We start from the raw sequence: 18,050 nt of genomic DNA, 5'->3' as shown, positions 1-18,050 counted from the left end.
TGGTGTTGTAGTTATTTCTTTTGCTGGCTTTGCCTCAGGCAACTTTTCTTTCCTTATTGAGTTAATCTGATACTATACAAGAGGGAGTGGACTGTCTAGTAGACCTTGCCAAGCAAGGTTGAATGAGTATTTAGAAGTAGCACATGCTAAATTGGACATTTCTTTTTTTTTTTTTTTCTTTTTTTTTTTTTTGAGACACAGTCTCACTTTGTTGCCCTGGCTAGAGTGCAGTGGCTTCATCATAGCTCACTGCAACCTCAAACTCCTGGGCTCAAGCAATCCTCCTGCTTTAGCTTCCTGAGTAGCTGGAACTACAGGCGTGTGCCACCATGCCCAGCTAATTTTTTTCTATTTTTGTTTGTTTGTTTGTTTCTTTCTTTCTTTCTTTATTTTTGAAACAGAGTCTCACTCTGTTGCCCAGGCTAGAGTGCCGTGGGGTCAGCCTAGCTCACAGCAACCTCAAACTCCTGGGCTCAAGCAATCCTTCTGCCTCAGCCTCCCAAGTAGCTGGGACTACAGGCATGCACCACCATGCCCGGCTAATTTTTCTATATATATATTTTAGCTGTCCATATAATTTCTTTCTATTTTTAGTAGAGGTGGGGTCTCGCTCTTGCTCAGGCTGGTCTCGAACTCCTGAGCTCAAACAATCCGCCCACCTCGGCCTCCCAGAGTGCTAGGATTACAGGCATGAGCCTCCGCGCCCGGCCTAATTTTTTCTATTTTTGGTAGAGATGGGGTCCTGTTCTTGTTCAGGCTGGTCTCCAACTCCTGACATCAAGCAATCCTCCTGCCTTGGCCTCCCAGGTAGCTAGGACTACAGGCATGCGCCATCACACCCGGCCTAAATTGGACATTTCTAATTAGAATTTAAAGCATGGTTTTAGGTAACCTAAAAAAGATTTCTAATCATCTAAAATCAAAACACAAAGATTTAAAATCAAAATTTTGAGCATTAGGTAGTACTAGAATAGTTCTTCTAGCTTTTATAGTCAGCCTAAACTTTATTAAAGTGAGGTTTCATAAAATGCTACGATTTTTTTTTCTAGTGAAATAAGAATTGACAAACTTTTAAAGCTGGTTTACAATAATTTCTAAATCAATAGAAACTGATATATTGCCAGCTGATGTTTCATTGTAGGCCCCTCTGAAATAAGTGAATTCTGTCTATATCCTTAAAAATTTACATGAAACTGGCATTCTTATATGCAATCTTAGCAAAGTGACCTCAGGTTGATGTAAGTCAAATCAATATTGGTATTTTTATAACCCCAGCATAGGCAGTGCCTGTATTGATCGTTGTAAGTAGCAGTGAGCTTTGGGGAACTGCTAACCAAGATGGTGTTGGCTCTAGTTCAGAGAAAGAATTATGCAACACAGCAATAAGTCAGCTAACTAAATTCTTAGGAAGAAAGCTATTTGGCTTCTAGGCCTGTCTGTGGAGTGGGCCAAGGGTTCAGGGATGGAGGTGAAGAAGTCCTTGCTCTCTTAGTGCTGAGATGCTCCAGTATAGACCTCTGCTGAGTGAGCACCGGACCCCATCCAGTTCAGTTGCCAAGGAGTCAAAAAGAGGGTGTTAATTTCGCTCTCATCCTAGGAAGTCTCACCCGTGGGAAGCAGGAACATCTCTGTCATAGATCACACAGCTTGGGAGTCAGTCTGTAGAGGAGGAAGGAAGGAAAGGGGCAGGAGGCAATTCTTTGTGGAAACTGAAGATAATAGAATATGCCTTCTGTATCATTTCTGTCTTAGGCAATAATGTTTCTCACGACAGTATATGTCATTGCAAAACATTTTTGTTATAGAGCTTTTATTTTTCCAAATATACGAGCACAATTTCAGGCATTCAAGAAGGCTCCAGAAGTTAATCTGTTTAATCCACCAGTTCTAGCCCAGCACAGTGCATAGTATAGGTGGATGATTAAGAAGTCTGCCTTAATGACCGTGACACATAACATACCATTTGTATTTATTTCTGATTCCATATATAGTAGAGTTTTTCCTTCATGTCACTTAATTCTCACTAGCTGAGGCTGATCTGTTACAGAGGATAGACACTAACGCACAAAGGATTGTCTATAACTGGTTATCCAATGCAAAGACCTAGATAATCATTTTTAATGTGGTCACATTAATTTGACCACTCTGAAGGCCAACGTCTTTGTATTACTTTAATGTGATTTTTTTATAATTAAGATCTTATAAAATCAATTTGGTGAGTTATAGAAAGATAAGATATAAATTTTCCTTGTGTGAAACACAGCTCTCACTAATGATACTGGCATTAGCCATTCTTTGAGTCTTTCCTGTTCTTCAGGAAGGCTTTGAGATGCAGTAAATGCTTGTCCACAGTGTTTTCAGATGATATTTAAAAGGTCATCTTTTAGACACATGAAAAAATGGAGTTTTTGTCAGGAATCAGTAATTACCATAATTTTGCTACCAAATATTTGTTAAAGTCAAGTTCAGCTTGCCAGAAAATCTCACCTAAAGAAAATTGAATAGGTGATACAGAAATACTAATTGAGGAACATAGGTATGATTATTTCTAAGACAAGATATGTTAAAAATCTAAGTGGCTCATTATACTTATTTATTAAATGAACTTACTTTCTCAACTAGCTCTAAAATATGATTATCTATGGTTCTTACCTTATACATATTTGCTAGACTCTTGTTGTGTTTATTTTTTTTTTTAAATAGCAATTCCCAATAATAAATAAGTTGTATCCCAGGTCATTTACAAATTAGCTGTTTGAAAGCTGGAACACATATTTACATTATAAAAATATTGCATGTGTAACTAATAACTCACAAAGCCCACTTAACCTATTGTATAGTGATATTATCATAGAATCTCTATGAAAAATAGTTATTCAATTTTTATTAATCATCTGTTCTAATGGTATAATGATCTACCCTCGCATTGCTCATATTCTGCTCTTTCTAAAGCAGATTTTCTCTCTTTCCCAAACCCTTCTCCCTATCCCTGCCCTAACCCAACTACAATATTTTTCCTTCCTTAATCTACTTGGAGACCAAACTCAGTATCAATACCTCTCCCTACCTTACTATTTACAGAAAGCACACACCCTTTTTAATTTTTTCTAAGGCTTTCCACTTATGTAAAACAGAGCATATAGGATAACAAAAAATTTCATGAAGTCTTCAGCATGTGTTTCATTTGTAAACTAAAAAGAAAACATAGTGCTGTGTCACTCAGAATACTCCTGATGCATCTAGGAAAAGTGGTGGGTTTGAGGGGGCGCTCAGAGACTGAAATGAGACCCACTCACACCTGGTTAGGGCTCAGACAGTTCTTTAGATGTCTTCCTTTCTGAGAGAGACTCTACAGCAATTTTGAAAATAGGACTGGTTGTCTAGGAGCACATTTCTGGATAAAGAATAGGGTGGGGAGAAAGGCCAGGCTAGTCACAGTCCCTTGCTCCTGGGATGAAAGGAGAACAGCTCCGTTTCTCCCTGCTTCCACATAGGAATTGTTGGCTGCTTTTTTCTTCCTTTTAGGCGGAGCTATCTGTGTGGTTTACCCTCTCAATCTCCCTCGCTCTTCTACTACTCTAGCTACCAGCCCCCAAATGGAGGTTGTAAAGTAAGAAATGGTCACATAAAATGCATTCCAAAAGCATTGAGAAGAGTCCGTTTATCAGCTTAGTGTTGGCCTGGCGCTTTGTGACCCCGAAGTGCCCATAGCTTACGCAGATTGAGAATTTGTAATTGGATTCTCTTGTTTGAAATGGATATAGCATACTTTAAATGAATACACTTGTTGGACAGTAAGCACGGAACTTGCAGTCTGTGGACCCAATAGCTATGAGAGCTTGTTTATGGGCCACTCAGGCTGCCCTGTAAAGAGCCTTTCCTAGCGGCCTGCTACTGTTTGCCAGGTTGTGACACCTGCCACACAGTCGTCTTTGTGCTTTTGAGAGTTGGTAGACTTGTAAAACCACTCTTGTTTTGGTGTTTTTCAGATTGGGATCCTGTCCTTCAGTTCGTTTTGTCTTCATTTGTTACTACATTTAGATATTCAATACGTTCCAAAATTTGAGATCTCCTATTTGTGGATATATTGAGTGTAGCAATTGAAGACATTGAACAGCTCAAATAAGATACCATGTCTAGTAAAAAGATGATTTTAAAAAAAGGAAAAAGACGAGAACATGTTTTAAATCTCCCTTTTTCTTTCCTACATAAGGCTAAAGGAATGCTTTGTGATTCAAACCCCTTTTTCCTGGCCTGATATTGAATCTCTGATTGTTACTCTGAGCATATCAAAGTCCTTGTTTGGTCACATTTCTTTGTACTCCAGAATAATAGTCTTAATTATTTAAAAGATTCGAATATATTTTCAGACCACAAATCATATACCTGTGAAAGTCACTAGTAGTTTGAGTTCTAATAGAGCATCTGTGCAGAGCCTGCAAGGTGGCAGTCGTGCTGTCCGTTGCTGTGGGCATCGTGGGCCCCCGTCACTAGTGTTTCACTGCCTCTTGTATCAGGGGATGGAGCGGCTTCAGCATTCTGCTCTTCGGCTTTGAAGGAGGCATAAAGGTGGCCAGGAAGTGTTTTTCCATGCTTTTGCTTCACTCCTCCATATCCTGTGCAGAGAAAATGCCAGAGAAGCAATTTGATTCCAGGCAGCCCACGATGCTCTCCTGTCAGAGATGGCAGAAGCCACAGCTGGAACTGATGATGCAGGTTTGGCCTGCGAAACCGAGAGGGGAAGAAATGGTAAATGTATCCACGTGGAACAAATCTTGCTTTTAAGCTTCTGATTTAGTCCTAATATTGTGGTTTCTTGCAGGTTCCATTCCTGCTTTTGTTCACTGTTTTATGCTATTCCAGGAAAGTAAAGCCTCCTTAGAAGGGGTTGCCTTTCCCAGTTGAGTTCAGACTGGCAGAAGCAGAGAGACCTAAAATGCAAGAGGGTAACCTCTGGGAGCACGGGATCAGGTGCAGGTGTGATGGAGGAAGGTAAATAATACTTAGGCAGGGCTGTGGTCTCATACAACAATGAAGATTTAATAGAGAACTTAAAGAGAAGACGAATCCAGAGTATCTGATTACAGTAGCCACATACTGGAAATAATAAAATGAGGTGCAATTAAAGGAGGAACTTGAGCAGTAGGCTAAATAAGATAGATTACCAAATGAGAAAAAGAAGGGCAGAAGAGCAAATAGCATGATATGCTGAATAAATAGCAAGTAAATGCATATATGTACATAGGATTTTTTTTCACAGGGGAAGAAGAGAGAGGCTTTCACTTTTTATTTTATAGCTTTCTATACTATTTGAATTTCCTAACCATATAATAGATGTTTCTTTTTTAAGATAAAAAGAATAAATGGGTTATCTGGGTGATAGAATTATGGGCCTTTAAAATTCTTCATATTCTTTCTATAATAAGCTTATAAATTTTTTAAAATAAAATTAAGCTAATTCAATTAAAACTTTTATTTCTTTTTATAAGCAAGTGTGCAATTAATGCCTGTCTAGTATTAAGGAATTACTTATAGAATAGTTGATAGAGAAGGTAATTTAGTCCTGTAGCCAGCCTGTGAGTTGTAATTGATGTAGGGCCTTAGGGTACTATTATTTGAGAAGGAGGAGAATCATGGCTTGGGAATTATCAAGAGCTATTCTAGATGACTGGGTTTGATCTGGGAACCCTTCACATTCTTCTCGGAGTTCTACTGGCTTCTAAGGTGTTCGAATTCCTATAGAACTGATTTCTGTTACAGATGTTATTAAAACCCTGATACAGCGTATATCTCCTGACTTTGCTCCTCCTGCTATTTTCAAAACTAAAGCTGATATGCTTTAATGTAATGAACCAGCACCTATTTTGCTCTCTGACTTCTGAAAGAAATTAGAATATGTAGGATTTATGATATATCAAACAAAGGAGGTGCTGAAATAGGAAATGTGTACAGAATCCTTCAGTATGTCGAACCTGCTTGTGAATGCCTTGAATGAAAAGCCATTATCCAAGACACAATATATGAAATATTTTTATCATGAAACCACCACCTAGCTTTGTGAGCATTGTTCTTGCCTTCTAACTCATGTGCTCTTAGTCATAGCCTTTTATTATCTCATTCCTCCCCCCTTCACACACACACTCAAGTATCAGTTCTCCTTCCTTTTTTGATTCTCACCTCCAAAGCCTGTTTAGAGCCTCTCCTCCAGCCATCAGTGATGTCTGAATGGGAGTGAGAATTGATTGTTGAAGAACTGAGGAAGTGGAAAGTGTAAGTGTGGGCTGGGGCCAAATTTGAAAGACATTTTTAAAGCTAAGATGTGTGGACTTCATTCTTTAGTCAGTGGCATCTCTGTATCAGTTTAGGGATTGCTTTTAATTGTGAGTACAGAGTCCCCCAAAACAAGGATTTAAACAAATTAGGAGTTTTCTTTTTTTTCTGACCTATAGGAAACATGGAGGTGAACAGCTGCTCGTACTAGTCCAGCAACTGTAAGATGTGAGGGCCAGGTCTCTGTGTTCCCCTGGCCTTTCCCTGATGACAGCCTTCTGGTTACCAGACGGATGCTCTACCTGGAGCATCACATCCACATCCAAGGCAGGAAGAAAAGGAGGGGTGAAGAGCGATCAGGTTCATGCCGCCTGAGTCTGCTGTGCCTTAAGGATCATTCCCGCAAACCCCACCTAACAGCTTTAGTCTTCAACTGTTGCCCAGATCTGTGTCCCATGGCCAAGCAGAGTTCTGTTAGAGAACAAGCATCAGAGAATGGGTACTTACTGGGTAACCAGCATGGACTGACACAGCTCCTTCCCTTTGCAGACTTGCAGTATGAATTTCTAAGAGAGAATTGTTGCATCAAGCATTTCCCCTTCTGTACCCCACCTTTTTCTAAACTATGGACCATATTTTTTGTCTTGCCTCTTGTGAGACTATCAGCATTTTGGAACTTTTGGAAACATACATTCTGAAAATGATATAAGAATGAAATCAAATGCTGAATAATATGGGGCAGACTGGAATATAGTAAAAGTCAGAGAAAGAAATGTGATTGATGTGGAATAGCTTAAAAAAATTCACAAGAAAAAGACTTGAGCTGGACTGTGATAAATGGATTGAATCCTGTATGTTACTATAATGGTGGATACATGTCATTACACATTTATGAAAACCAATACAAAGTATACCACCAGGAGTGAACCCTCAAGTAAGATTGGATGTAAATAGTTGGAGAGATGGTGAGGCTGGTGTTCCAATATGGGGGGTGAGGGAAGAACAATGTCACAGATGTAGAAATGACTGTGGCACAGGACAGCATGATGAGAATGGACTGGCGTATAATTTTAAATGTTTAGTGGTTACTGGAAATGAATTGGGGTCAACCTAACATTTCAGTACTTACCACTCATTCCTACTGAATTACACAAAACTTTACATAAGAAAGTTTAAAGTATTTTATTAATAGTATTTTCTACAGAGGAAGAATGATTAATTATTGATATTTTACAGCAGTGCATATATGTATTATTTCACTGATTAAATTCAGTTGACTTATAGGATTAAAATGACATTCACATTTCTTTGCAAAACCATTACTTAAAATTGAGTCCACTGTTTTGGGGGGATTATTTCTAAGAAATGTACATTTTCTGCTTCAATAATTTTATTTTGCATTTAAGTAAGGAAGCTTTTATGGCCAGGCACAGTGGCTCGTATTCGTAATCTCAGCACTTTGGGAGGCCAAGGCAGAAGGATTGCCAACCTGGACAACATAGCAAGACCCCATCTCTAGAAAAAATAAGAAAAACTAACCAGGTGTGGTGGTGCACGCCTGTAGTCCCGGCTACTTGGGAGGCTGAGGCAGGGGGATCGCTTGAGCCCAGGAGTTTGAGGCTGCCGTGAGCTATGATGACGACACTGCACTCTAGCCTGGATGACAGAACAAGACCTTGTCTCAAAAAAAAAAAAAAAAAAGAAAGAAAGAAAGATTTTCTATTTTGTGGCCAGTAGTAATCATTTTGTAAAATTAGCCATTTTAGTTTTGCTTAAATTAAATCATGATCCTGTTAAAAGTAAAAACAACCTGTTTGAGTTGGTTATTTTAATTAAGCAAAGTATAATAAAGTTGAGTTTTAATTATTTTTCTTTTCCAAGTTATTTAAATAGTTTCTTCTAATTACACAGAGTTTAATTTAATTGGGTCTAATTTGATAAAGTCCATTTCCATCTGTTAAAATTTAGACAGGTGACTGCAATCTCTGATTTACCATTTCTCAGTGAAACAGAAAAACTTTAGAATGGTTAGACTTCCCCCCCTTTTGTGTACTTTGCCCTTTACTTAGTCATAAATATTATTCATATCGTGGGACAGGTATCATTTGTATAGTAGCATTGTGACTGTGATAAGTCACCAGGAGAGCAAGTCACCAGTGGGATGAAAAGACTTGCCTTTTAATCTGCTTTATATTAATGCAGGTGAAAAACACAGCATTTTCTATTTTCAGTGTTGCCATCTGGTTGAAGGAAGATTTTTGATTTATTTATTTTTAGATAAAAGCCTTTTTGGTTGAATTTTAAAGTGTGTAATGTTTATTCCTGTCAGCTAAATGTGTCGGAAGGAGTTTGTAACACAAATCAAAGAGCTGCTTTTAATGGTAAACAAAACAGTTTAGCGGGTGATTGCCTATAGTTCCCACAAAATATATGAGACGTGTGCTTTTCTGAAATACGCTTTTCCTTATGTTCAGGTAAGGTGGATGTTTGGCTATTTAATAAACAGATTATCAAAAGAAATCTATTAAATTGCTTTGGAAAAAGGTTGGGATTTACAGATCTCTTAAAGCTGAGATGCTCATTTTGTAGCCTTTCTGATGTTGTCAGCAGAGGCTGTGATGTTCGCATGCTTTTCCCCATGGAGTGTAGACAGTACAGGTTGAGTATCCCTTATCCAAAATGCCTGGGACCCAGAAGGATTTCAGATTTCAGATTTTCGGATTAGGGATACTCAACCTGTATTCTGTTGTATTTGGAGAATGTCACTCTGATTCCTGAGAATTATTCTGTAGGTGACAACATTGGGAAGACCATTCTATTATGTGGCTGCAAAACCATTAATTTATTTTGAGTCTTATTAATATAATATTGAAACCATCCTAGAATAACATGAAATATTTTTTCTTTTTTCTGACATGAAGTGGATGTGACCTTGATCTGACAACTTTTTGTCACCTCTTCTCTACAATCTTAGCAGTCATCAAAAATAAGATAAATATATTCTTTTTCTTTTTACTAATCATCTTGTCATTAATACTTCTTCTTTCTGAACTTTTGCCACAATTTGCCACTCTCTATCCCTCTCTTGCTTCCTTTTTCAGGCATTTACTTAATGTCACATATGTGCCAGGTAGTGGGCTAAACACTAGAAATACAGAGATTGTAAAGATGACAGACACGACCCCTCCCCTCAAGTTGCTCTGGTCAAGTGATAAATTATCATAGATCTGCACTTGGCCAAATGTCAAAGACTAAATGCCATTTATGTTCCATTTACTTGGAGACTGTTTCTTTAAACTCAGAATATGATGGCTATGATTAGACATCAGCTTTTTGGAGCAAACAGCCCACTCCGTATCATGTAGTAGTATTTCAGTAACTTGTTTTGATAGAATTATCTTTTGCTGTTATTTACATGATATTTATATTTTCCCTGTCATGTGTAAGTTGGCAGACAGATTTTTTTTTTCAGAAAAAGTTATGGTTATGTCAGTATTTTTATCATCTTATGTATAGACCTTGACAGTTAAGTGCAACTACCTTAGCTTCTCTTTGGAAGTTGATACATTATAAATCATTAATAAACACCTACAGGTCTCTGTTCCATTCCTCATGCCTTAGGGTTATAAAAATAAAGAGTGATGTCTATGGTAGATTCTTGTCCCCATCTGTCATATAACTATATACAGTGTTGGACTGTATTTGTAAAATCGATGTCCTTGTGTTAGTTTTTTGTTTGTTTGTTTTTGAGACAGGGTCTCATTCTGTCACCTGGGCTTGAGTACAGTGGCATCATCATAGCTCACTGCATCCTCAAACTCCTGGGTTCGAACTCTTCCCGCCTCAGCCTCCCGAGTAGCTGGGACTACAGGCTTGTGCCACCACACCTGGCTGATTTTTTGTTTTTTTATGGATACTGATTCTCATTCTTGCTCAAGCTGGTCTTGGACTCCTGACCTCAAGTGATCCTCCCGCTTCAGTCTCCCAAAGTGCTAGGATTACAGACATGAGCTGCCGTGCTTGGCCTTTGTTGGGTTTGTACTACCTCAATATTGAGCCAATTTCTTGGTCTTTTATTTGAATATCATTTTCCTTCACTGTCATATATTTAAAATTTTTTTCCACTGTGGAGAGATGATGAAATCAGAAACTGACCTTTGGTCTCTGTTAATTCTGAACAAACTTCCCCCAAATTTTAAAGCCTCCACACCTTATTACCATCCTCTAATGCGGTCTACTGCAGCCACCAAATCATAACTTTTTTTCCTATATGGAGTACGTGAAATGCAAAATAAAAATAAATCTTTTTTTAGCAAGTAATTTACATAGCAGGAAAAATAAATCTTAATTGAGTTGTTTCTGTCAACAGAATAAGGAGGATTCTGTATATGACTCAAATATTCATTGTTATCAAATGGTCCTATTTAGTTGCATTTGCTTTTGCAATAAGAAATGAGCAATAGAGTGTTGAATAAATGGTTCATTGTTCTTACTGATGTGTCAAAATGTCAGATTAAATGTGGCTAGATGTTACACCATACCGTGAAATGGGTTTATTCTGGTGTAGAAGAATAAATTAGAGTCTGCTATTTTTAGCATCCACAGTTACTTAAATTGCCCGGGCACAATACCCGTAAGCTTGCATGGCGGAATGGCTGCTTCCTCATCTTGTGATGGTCTACAAAAGATTAATAACATCAATTTCTGTCCGTATTTTATCTTCTTGACCTGCCTGCAGAATGGCCTTTAAAAACACACCCTACCTGTTTCCAAACAGGCACATTTCCTTCCCCTATCTGCTGCTTATCCTCCTTGGAGTTTGTGGCTGGGGTCCCGTATCTGATGGATGGTCCTTGTGTGGTGCATGTGAGTTGCCCTTGGCTCCTTTTAGGGAGACCACACTGACTGCACTCTTCCCCCTCATCTTATTTCTTCAGCTATAAGACATAAGTGTCACCATATTCATTCATGGCACTTTTTTCCCCTTCACGGTCAAATAGTTTGCTCTTGGTACATAATAAGGGTAAGTGGAAAAATCTGAATAGTTACTAAATTACATAGAAAGCAGAGTTCTTAGGATTTCTCTATTTAGTCTGATTTCCTTTTATTGTTTCTTTGAGATGATAATGTTTTTAAAGTCACTTACAGCAGACTTGTTAGGCTTCACTTTTCATTTACCAAAAATCCACTGAAGCTTAAATAGTTCACAGCTGGAAGTTCCACGAGATATACCTCAGTGGCTTTCTGTTGGCCATGATAAAGGCCAAACTCTTGGAACTCAAGGAGGCATTGACCTTCGCTTGTTTCTCTTGTTGTATGTTCAGCTGCCTGCCCTCCTAAACTCGCTATTCTGACTGGACAGTCCCATGTGTCTCGTGTTTCTTCACCTCGATAGTTTTGCTCTCGCCTTGCCCCGCCCCAGCAAGGGACCTTCTCCACTTTACTCTGCGTGTATCCACATGCTCTCTGGTCTTCCAGATCTTTGCCCAGTGACTACTGCCCCCTGTAGCACCTCTCCTGCCTCTGAATCCCTGTAACATTACATCATTTATTTGGTTATTAAACCTCTGTGGTTTATTGGTTTTTTAGAAATTGAATTGGTCTATTGTTGCAATTTCCTGTATATGCACATTGTCTTCTCCAGAGGATGATAAGCATCTTGGAAGCAGATGCTGTGTCTCATCTTTGTGTTCTCTGCTCGTGGCACAGTGTCTGGCCCACAGCAGCATCTGTAAATGTTTGTTGAAAAAATTACTTAACATCTCTGAGCCTGGGAATATGGTGGTTCCAAGGATAGTAACAAAGAGACTGACATTAAGGGTTGGGTCATTTTGTGAGGACATTCACTTCAGATTTTGACATAGTTTCAAGTGATAGCAGAGGTGCATAAGCATATATTCCCTAGAGGGGAAGACTGGAACTCTGTTGAGAGAAGACAGTTACACGTGCGCGACTGACAGTGACTGATGTAGGGTTGGTGCTTCAGGCCGTAACAGGAGATGACTTTTCGAAGAGAAGAGAGATACTCCTGGGGGAATCAGAACACAGTGTAACCTAGAAATAGAGGACAAGAAAAGGAAATAGAAGTGGTAGGAGATGCATTATTCACTTAATATTGCTGGTACCAAGCACAAGGTGTTCCCACGGAGTAGGGTACTGTCTGAATAAATGTAAATAGGAAGAAAACTGATCCAGTGTAGGGAAGGAAATCCAGGTTTGTCTGATGCTAGTTCTCATGAGCTTTGATCATTGCTACACAACTTTACATACAATTATGAGGAATTTAAACTAAAGAGAACCTCTCTATTGTGTGGAGTAATCAGAAAAGTCATTAGAAATTATGCAACTGCTTTATTTCCTTCTAATGCAAATTTTATAAATGACATTGGGTAAACATTTAATATCTATGATTGAAATGCTACAATACTCCCGGCAGGTATATTTGAATAAATAAATATAAGAAATAAATCTATATGAATACATAAAATAAATATAAGAATAGCAGTCTCAGGCCTGCTGTGTTAACAACTTCTTTCTGCACAGATTGAAACTATTATTTAATAGATTGAAATGTATGAAATTGCCAATATTCAACCATTTATTACTCCAAAAAAAGCCACTTCATGTGGTTCACCCTCTAGCTCTGTGTTCTAGGTCACTCTCCCAAAGCTGTGTCCCCAAAGCTGTATACCCTGGGGGCCATATATCCACAAAGCCCAAATGAACAATATAACAGAAAAGCACTCATGCAGTAGTAGAAGCATGTATACTTCCCCCCCTTTTTTTTTGTTTTTTTGTGTTTTGTTTTTTATTTTTGAGACAGAGTCTCCCTCTGTCTCTTGGGCTAGAGTGCTGTGGCATCATCACAGCTCACAGCAACCTCCAACTCCTGGCCTCAAGGGATCTCCCTGCCTCCCAGTAGCTGGGACTACAGTCATGCACCATCACACCAGGCTAATTTTTCTATTTTTTTTTTTTTATGTAGAGATGGGGTCTTGCTCAGGCTGGTTTCAAACTCCCGACCTCAAGCAATCCTCCCACCTGGGCCTCCCAGAGTGCTAGTGTACTTCCCCTTTATCTGAGGTTTCACTTCCCAAGGTTTTAGTTATCCACAGCCAGTGCAGCCCAAAAATATTAAATGGAAAATTCCTGAAATAATGCATTAGTTTTAAATTGTGTGCCCACGCCCTTCTGAGTAGTGTGATGAAATCTCATGCCTTCTGGCTCCGTCCAGCGTGGGACATGTATCATCCTTTTGTATAGCACATCCACACTATATGTAGATGCTACCCACCCATTAGTGACTTAGTAGACATCTCAGTTATTAGATCAAAAAAACATAGTGTATATAGGGCTTGATACTATCCACAGTTTCAAACATCCACTGGGGATCTTGGAACCTGTGTCCCCCAGATGAGAGGGACTACTGTACAGAGCTGGAAATTGAGTTCTGAACTTTAGCTGTTTCCCAGCCCACATTCCATATTTCATTAAAAATGGTGACTGAAATTTCTTATCCTCATGGATGTCACGTGCACATATTATTCAATGAGATTTAAACTCAGGATGGTCCTAAGGTTATAGTCCTAAGTATCTTCAGAGCACGTGTTTTGACTAAATTAGCAGCTCTTTTGTTGGATCAGTTATTTGAGCCGTCGAGAGGAGACTCGAATTGGACCATGCAGCCAAAAGTGGAAATAAAGCAGTGAGAACCCCAGGACCTTTATGGGAAGACATTGCAAGAAATGCAATGAATGGTAAAAGATGTGGATTGTAAAGGCACATTTATGGCACTTATTGGAGCTATAGAATTTCTACTGGATGAAGGCTCCAAATGTCTGCTGCGTCTCTGTTTTGTTTCAGAGTATATCGGAAAGAGAGTCCCAGACCACAGAGTGCTTGTCTGTATCCTTCCTCTTGTCTTTACTCCAACACTCGCACGTGACACTAATGGAATATAGCTTTCAAGCTAGCAGGAAGATCAATAAAGTTTCCATAAGCCTAGTGAAGACTTATTGAGCATCATATACATGGCTGAGTTAGTTTTCTCTTTTAAAAAATGAAAGGAGAGAGATTCACATAAATAATACCAGAAGGCACCAGAGTCATTTTAAATGGTCATATTTTTTTAACAGTAAATTTAGGAAGGGTATATGTAATCCTTTCTGCTAGTTAACTAGGATGTTCAGATTTTTAAATTTTGGAAATCTAAAAATGAATAAATTTCTGTTTTCATTGTGTTCTTAAGCAGTGAAATTCCCTGTACTTTGGTTTTTTTATTGATTGATTTAGACAGAGTGTCTCTCTGGCACCTGTGCTAGAGTATAGTGTTGTGATCATAGCTCACAGCAACCTCAAACTCCTGGGCTCAAACAATCCTCCTGCCTCAGCCTCCCAAGTATCTGGGACTACGGACAGGTACCACCACACCCCACTAATTTTTTCTATTTTAGTAGAGATAGGGTCTCGCTCTTGCTCAGGCTGGTCTCGAACTCCTGACCTCAAGCAATCCTCCTGCCTTGGCCTCCCAAAGTGCTAGGATTACAGGCATGAGCCACCGTGCCCAGCCTGTACTTTGTTTAAAAAACAAAATGAAAAAAAAGAACACCTCACAAGGTTTTATTTTCCTATTACTATATTGAGAGTTTTTTTAAGGCTCATATTTACTTAATGTAATGAAAGGCATTAAATCTTAAAAAGCTGTCATTGCTCTAAGCCCCAAATCAGGAAGACTGATGACCTCTTCCCAAACCAGGGCATACCCTAAAAATCACACTGATAAGTTCAGCCTACCTGAGAGCCCCCAGGAGGTATAATTGTAGCTGAACTGAAAACCTCTGAAACTAGCAGCTGAGCCGACCTTCTTCCATGATGGCCACTTGCTCCCCAGGACCACTGTCACCGAGTTAGCACAGGTTTGCCTTCCCTCAAATAGGGAGAGAGCCGAAAATACTTTCTGCCATTTACTGAGCCTTGCCGTGGGCTGGGCAGTGAACTACCTTTCTGTACGTTATCTCATTTAATTGACAACTTCGAAACTAGATTTTTTTCTGTCTTTAGAGATGGGAAAATGAAGACTTAGTTTAAGTGATGTGCTGAGGAGTCACAGCTCTTAAGCAGCAGAGCCAGATTTGCTGACTCCAAAACACACAGCTAACCTGCACAGGTGCTGTGAGTATGAGATGCCCAGGACTTTATGGACAGCTTTAAAGTTGGTAGAAAAGGGCCTGAATATTTGTTGAATACCTGATGTATGCCAAGGCCTGTGGTAGATTCTTTTTATTTATTTATTTATTTTTTAAAGAGACACTGTTTTACTATATCACCCAGGCTGGTCTTCAACTCCTGGCCTCAAGTAATTCTCCCACCTCACTCTCTCAAGTAGCTGGGATTACAGGTGTGACTCACCCTGTCTAGCTCTATGGTAGATTCTTAACACACATCCTTTTAGTTAATCTTCCCAGCAACTCTGGGTTAGGCAGTATCACTTTATATGACCTCCTTCGAGAAGTCAAGTAACATTCAGGTCCCTCAGGTAGTAAGTACCAGGTCTCATATTTGAACCCAGATCTGTCTGTGTCTTTTGCTGTTACCGTGATACAGTGTCAACCAAGAAGTTATAAAGAAATATGGGCTCATACAATGGTGGAAAAGAAAGAGAGCCAGAAAACTTCACAAGTACATCCAACCTAATGGTTAGAAATTAGTAGTATGTCATCTTGGACTAAACATCCTGATTTTTCTAATTTTTTTTTTTTTTTTTTTTTTTAATTTTTAGAGAAAAGTCTTGCTCCATCACCCAGGCTGGAATGCAGTGGCACAATCATAGCTCACTGTAATCTCCAGCTCCTGGGCTCAAGAGATCCTCCTGCCTTAGCCTCCTAAGTAGCTGGGACTAGGTACATGCCACCACACTTGGCTAATTTTTGTTTGTTGGTTTGTTTGTTTTTGGTAGAGACTAAATGTCACTATGTTACCCAGGCTGGTCTCAAATTCCTGGGCTCAAGTGATCCTCCCACCTTGGCCTCCCAAAGTGCTGGGATTACTGGCATGAGCCACCATACCCAGCCTAGACTGATACGTTTTAGAAACTATTTTTATTTTACTAAATTTAACCTGTCAGTTTTACATGAACATAGAACAGATTTTAAGATAGATTTTAAATTTATCTTGTGATGAATATGACTCAGAGGGTCTGTTGGTATAGAAATGAATTCCAGACATTCAGATGATAGTGTTCAATTGGAGTGGATCTAATAAAAGTCAGATGAAGATAAACTGGTGTCCAAGTAACCAACCTCCAGTTTAATTGAAATTTATTTTTTACGTTTGAATTTCAGCATAAGTAAGCAAACTACAGCCAAAAGGGGAAAAAAAAGCTTTTATAGTGGGCTTATTCAGAAAAGTGACTTGTACTAAACATGTGTTGGAATCTTTCTAATTTCCACCGTCTGCTAGTACGTAATATTCAGTCAGGGCTGATGTTTGTTGTCAGGACCTGGGGCTGCTGCGGAGACTCAATTATCAGAGAAAAATTAAATGATGCTGGATACACCAAGGCAAGACAGAAATGAATACATTCAAAATATATTCTAGAACAATGATGCTTTGTAAAAACTAAGGTCATAGGATGTGGGAATCTTAGGGATCACAAAAAAAAAAAAAGAAAACTAAGATCAAAGACTGTAGGTTACAGTGATGCTTCCATGTGGGTGCTTTGTGTGTGAACTGGGACAGCTGGGGAACATGGTCTGTGTGGACCTTGCACACGACACTCCTACCGGATCGGTCACACGAGCTGAGGCTGATTTTTGGATGTGTTCTTTCCACTGAATGGTGTGCTGCTTGAGAGCACAGGCTGTAACTGCATCGTCTTTTCTTTTCCTGAATCTACCCAGTACCTGATACAAAGGTTAACAGTAAATGTTGAATAGGTGGATGTTTCTGAAGAAATTTTAAGAAACTAAATATGTCTTTTCTCTTTTGTCTCATTTGTATAGCGCCTGACAGTTATAAAGTGCAAGATAAGAAAACTGCCTCCAACCGCCTCTCCTCTGCAACTTCAGGACAAAATAGCAACCACCCAGGAAATAAACCAGGTACAGTGCTCTGCATTTACTGTGGGAAAATAAAGGTTATCCCCAAGCCTTAAAGGCATGCTAATGAACTGTAAATAAAACAAAAGTAGAATTTAGCAGAACTTGGTTCCAACTCTACTGCCAAAACACACACTCATACTGGCTTGGGTAAAATTAAGTCAGAGTACCTCTGAAAGCCTTGGTTTTCTCTCTATAAAATGGAGATTTGAACATGGTGTGCTTACCTCTCTGAATCATTTTGACAGTCAATGAGATGGTGTATGTGGATGCGTTTGTTTACTGTCAAGCAGTTTATAAGAGGTAATAATTTTACTATTTTGTTTTCAATGACAGACATAACACAATTTTTTTGTGCCTGTATGCCAAGCACTATTGTTTCTCTTTTGTGACTTTTTCAAAAACTATTTAAAGAAATCTTTACACATAGCAAAGCTCATATAGAATTACGTTTTTGTTCTCTATTCCCTGCAATGATTGTACACCTACTCAGTAATTTCATTTAATAGCCTATGATTCACGGTGTGTTCCATTCAGTCATACAAAGAAGCAAACAGTCTGTACACATAACACAAACAATTGAATAGACACTGCAGCTGCTTCCAGGTATCCAGCAACCATTGTGTGGCCCTTGGAAGGGACAAATGAACAGTACGATGATAAGAGACAGTCAAAGGAAGATAA

The 18,050-nt window shown here is 38.9% G+C and overlaps 1 protein-coding gene across 10 annotated transcripts in view; it reads left to right on the top strand.

Moving 5' to 3' along the window:
• Nucleotides 1-18,050, top strand: part of MAP7 (microtubule associated protein 7) — a 175,580-nt gene that overhangs the window by 94,588 nt on the left and 62,942 nt on the right. For 9 of the 10 annotated variants that reach the window (XM_069489158.1, XM_069489164.1, XM_069489163.1 and 6 more), the window contains exon 2: nt 17,271-17,369. The exons of the other annotated variant lie outside the window; for it this stretch is intronic. In XM_069489158.1, the coding sequence (XP_069345259.1) occupies nt 17,271-17,369 (99 nt within the window). The remainder of the gene's footprint in view (nt 1-17,270; nt 17,370-18,050) is intronic. 10 annotated transcript variants of the gene reach the window in all.

The sequence above is a fragment of the Eulemur rufifrons genome, chromosome 15 (genome assembly GCF_041146395.1).
Source record: "Eulemur rufifrons isolate Redbay chromosome 15, OSU_ERuf_1, whole genome shotgun sequence".
Classification (NCBI taxonomy): domain Eukaryota; kingdom Metazoa; phylum Chordata; class Mammalia; order Primates; family Lemuridae; genus Eulemur; species Eulemur rufifrons.
The sequence above is the reverse complement of the archived record's forward strand: the minus strand, read 5'-3'. Positions and strand labels throughout refer to the sequence as shown.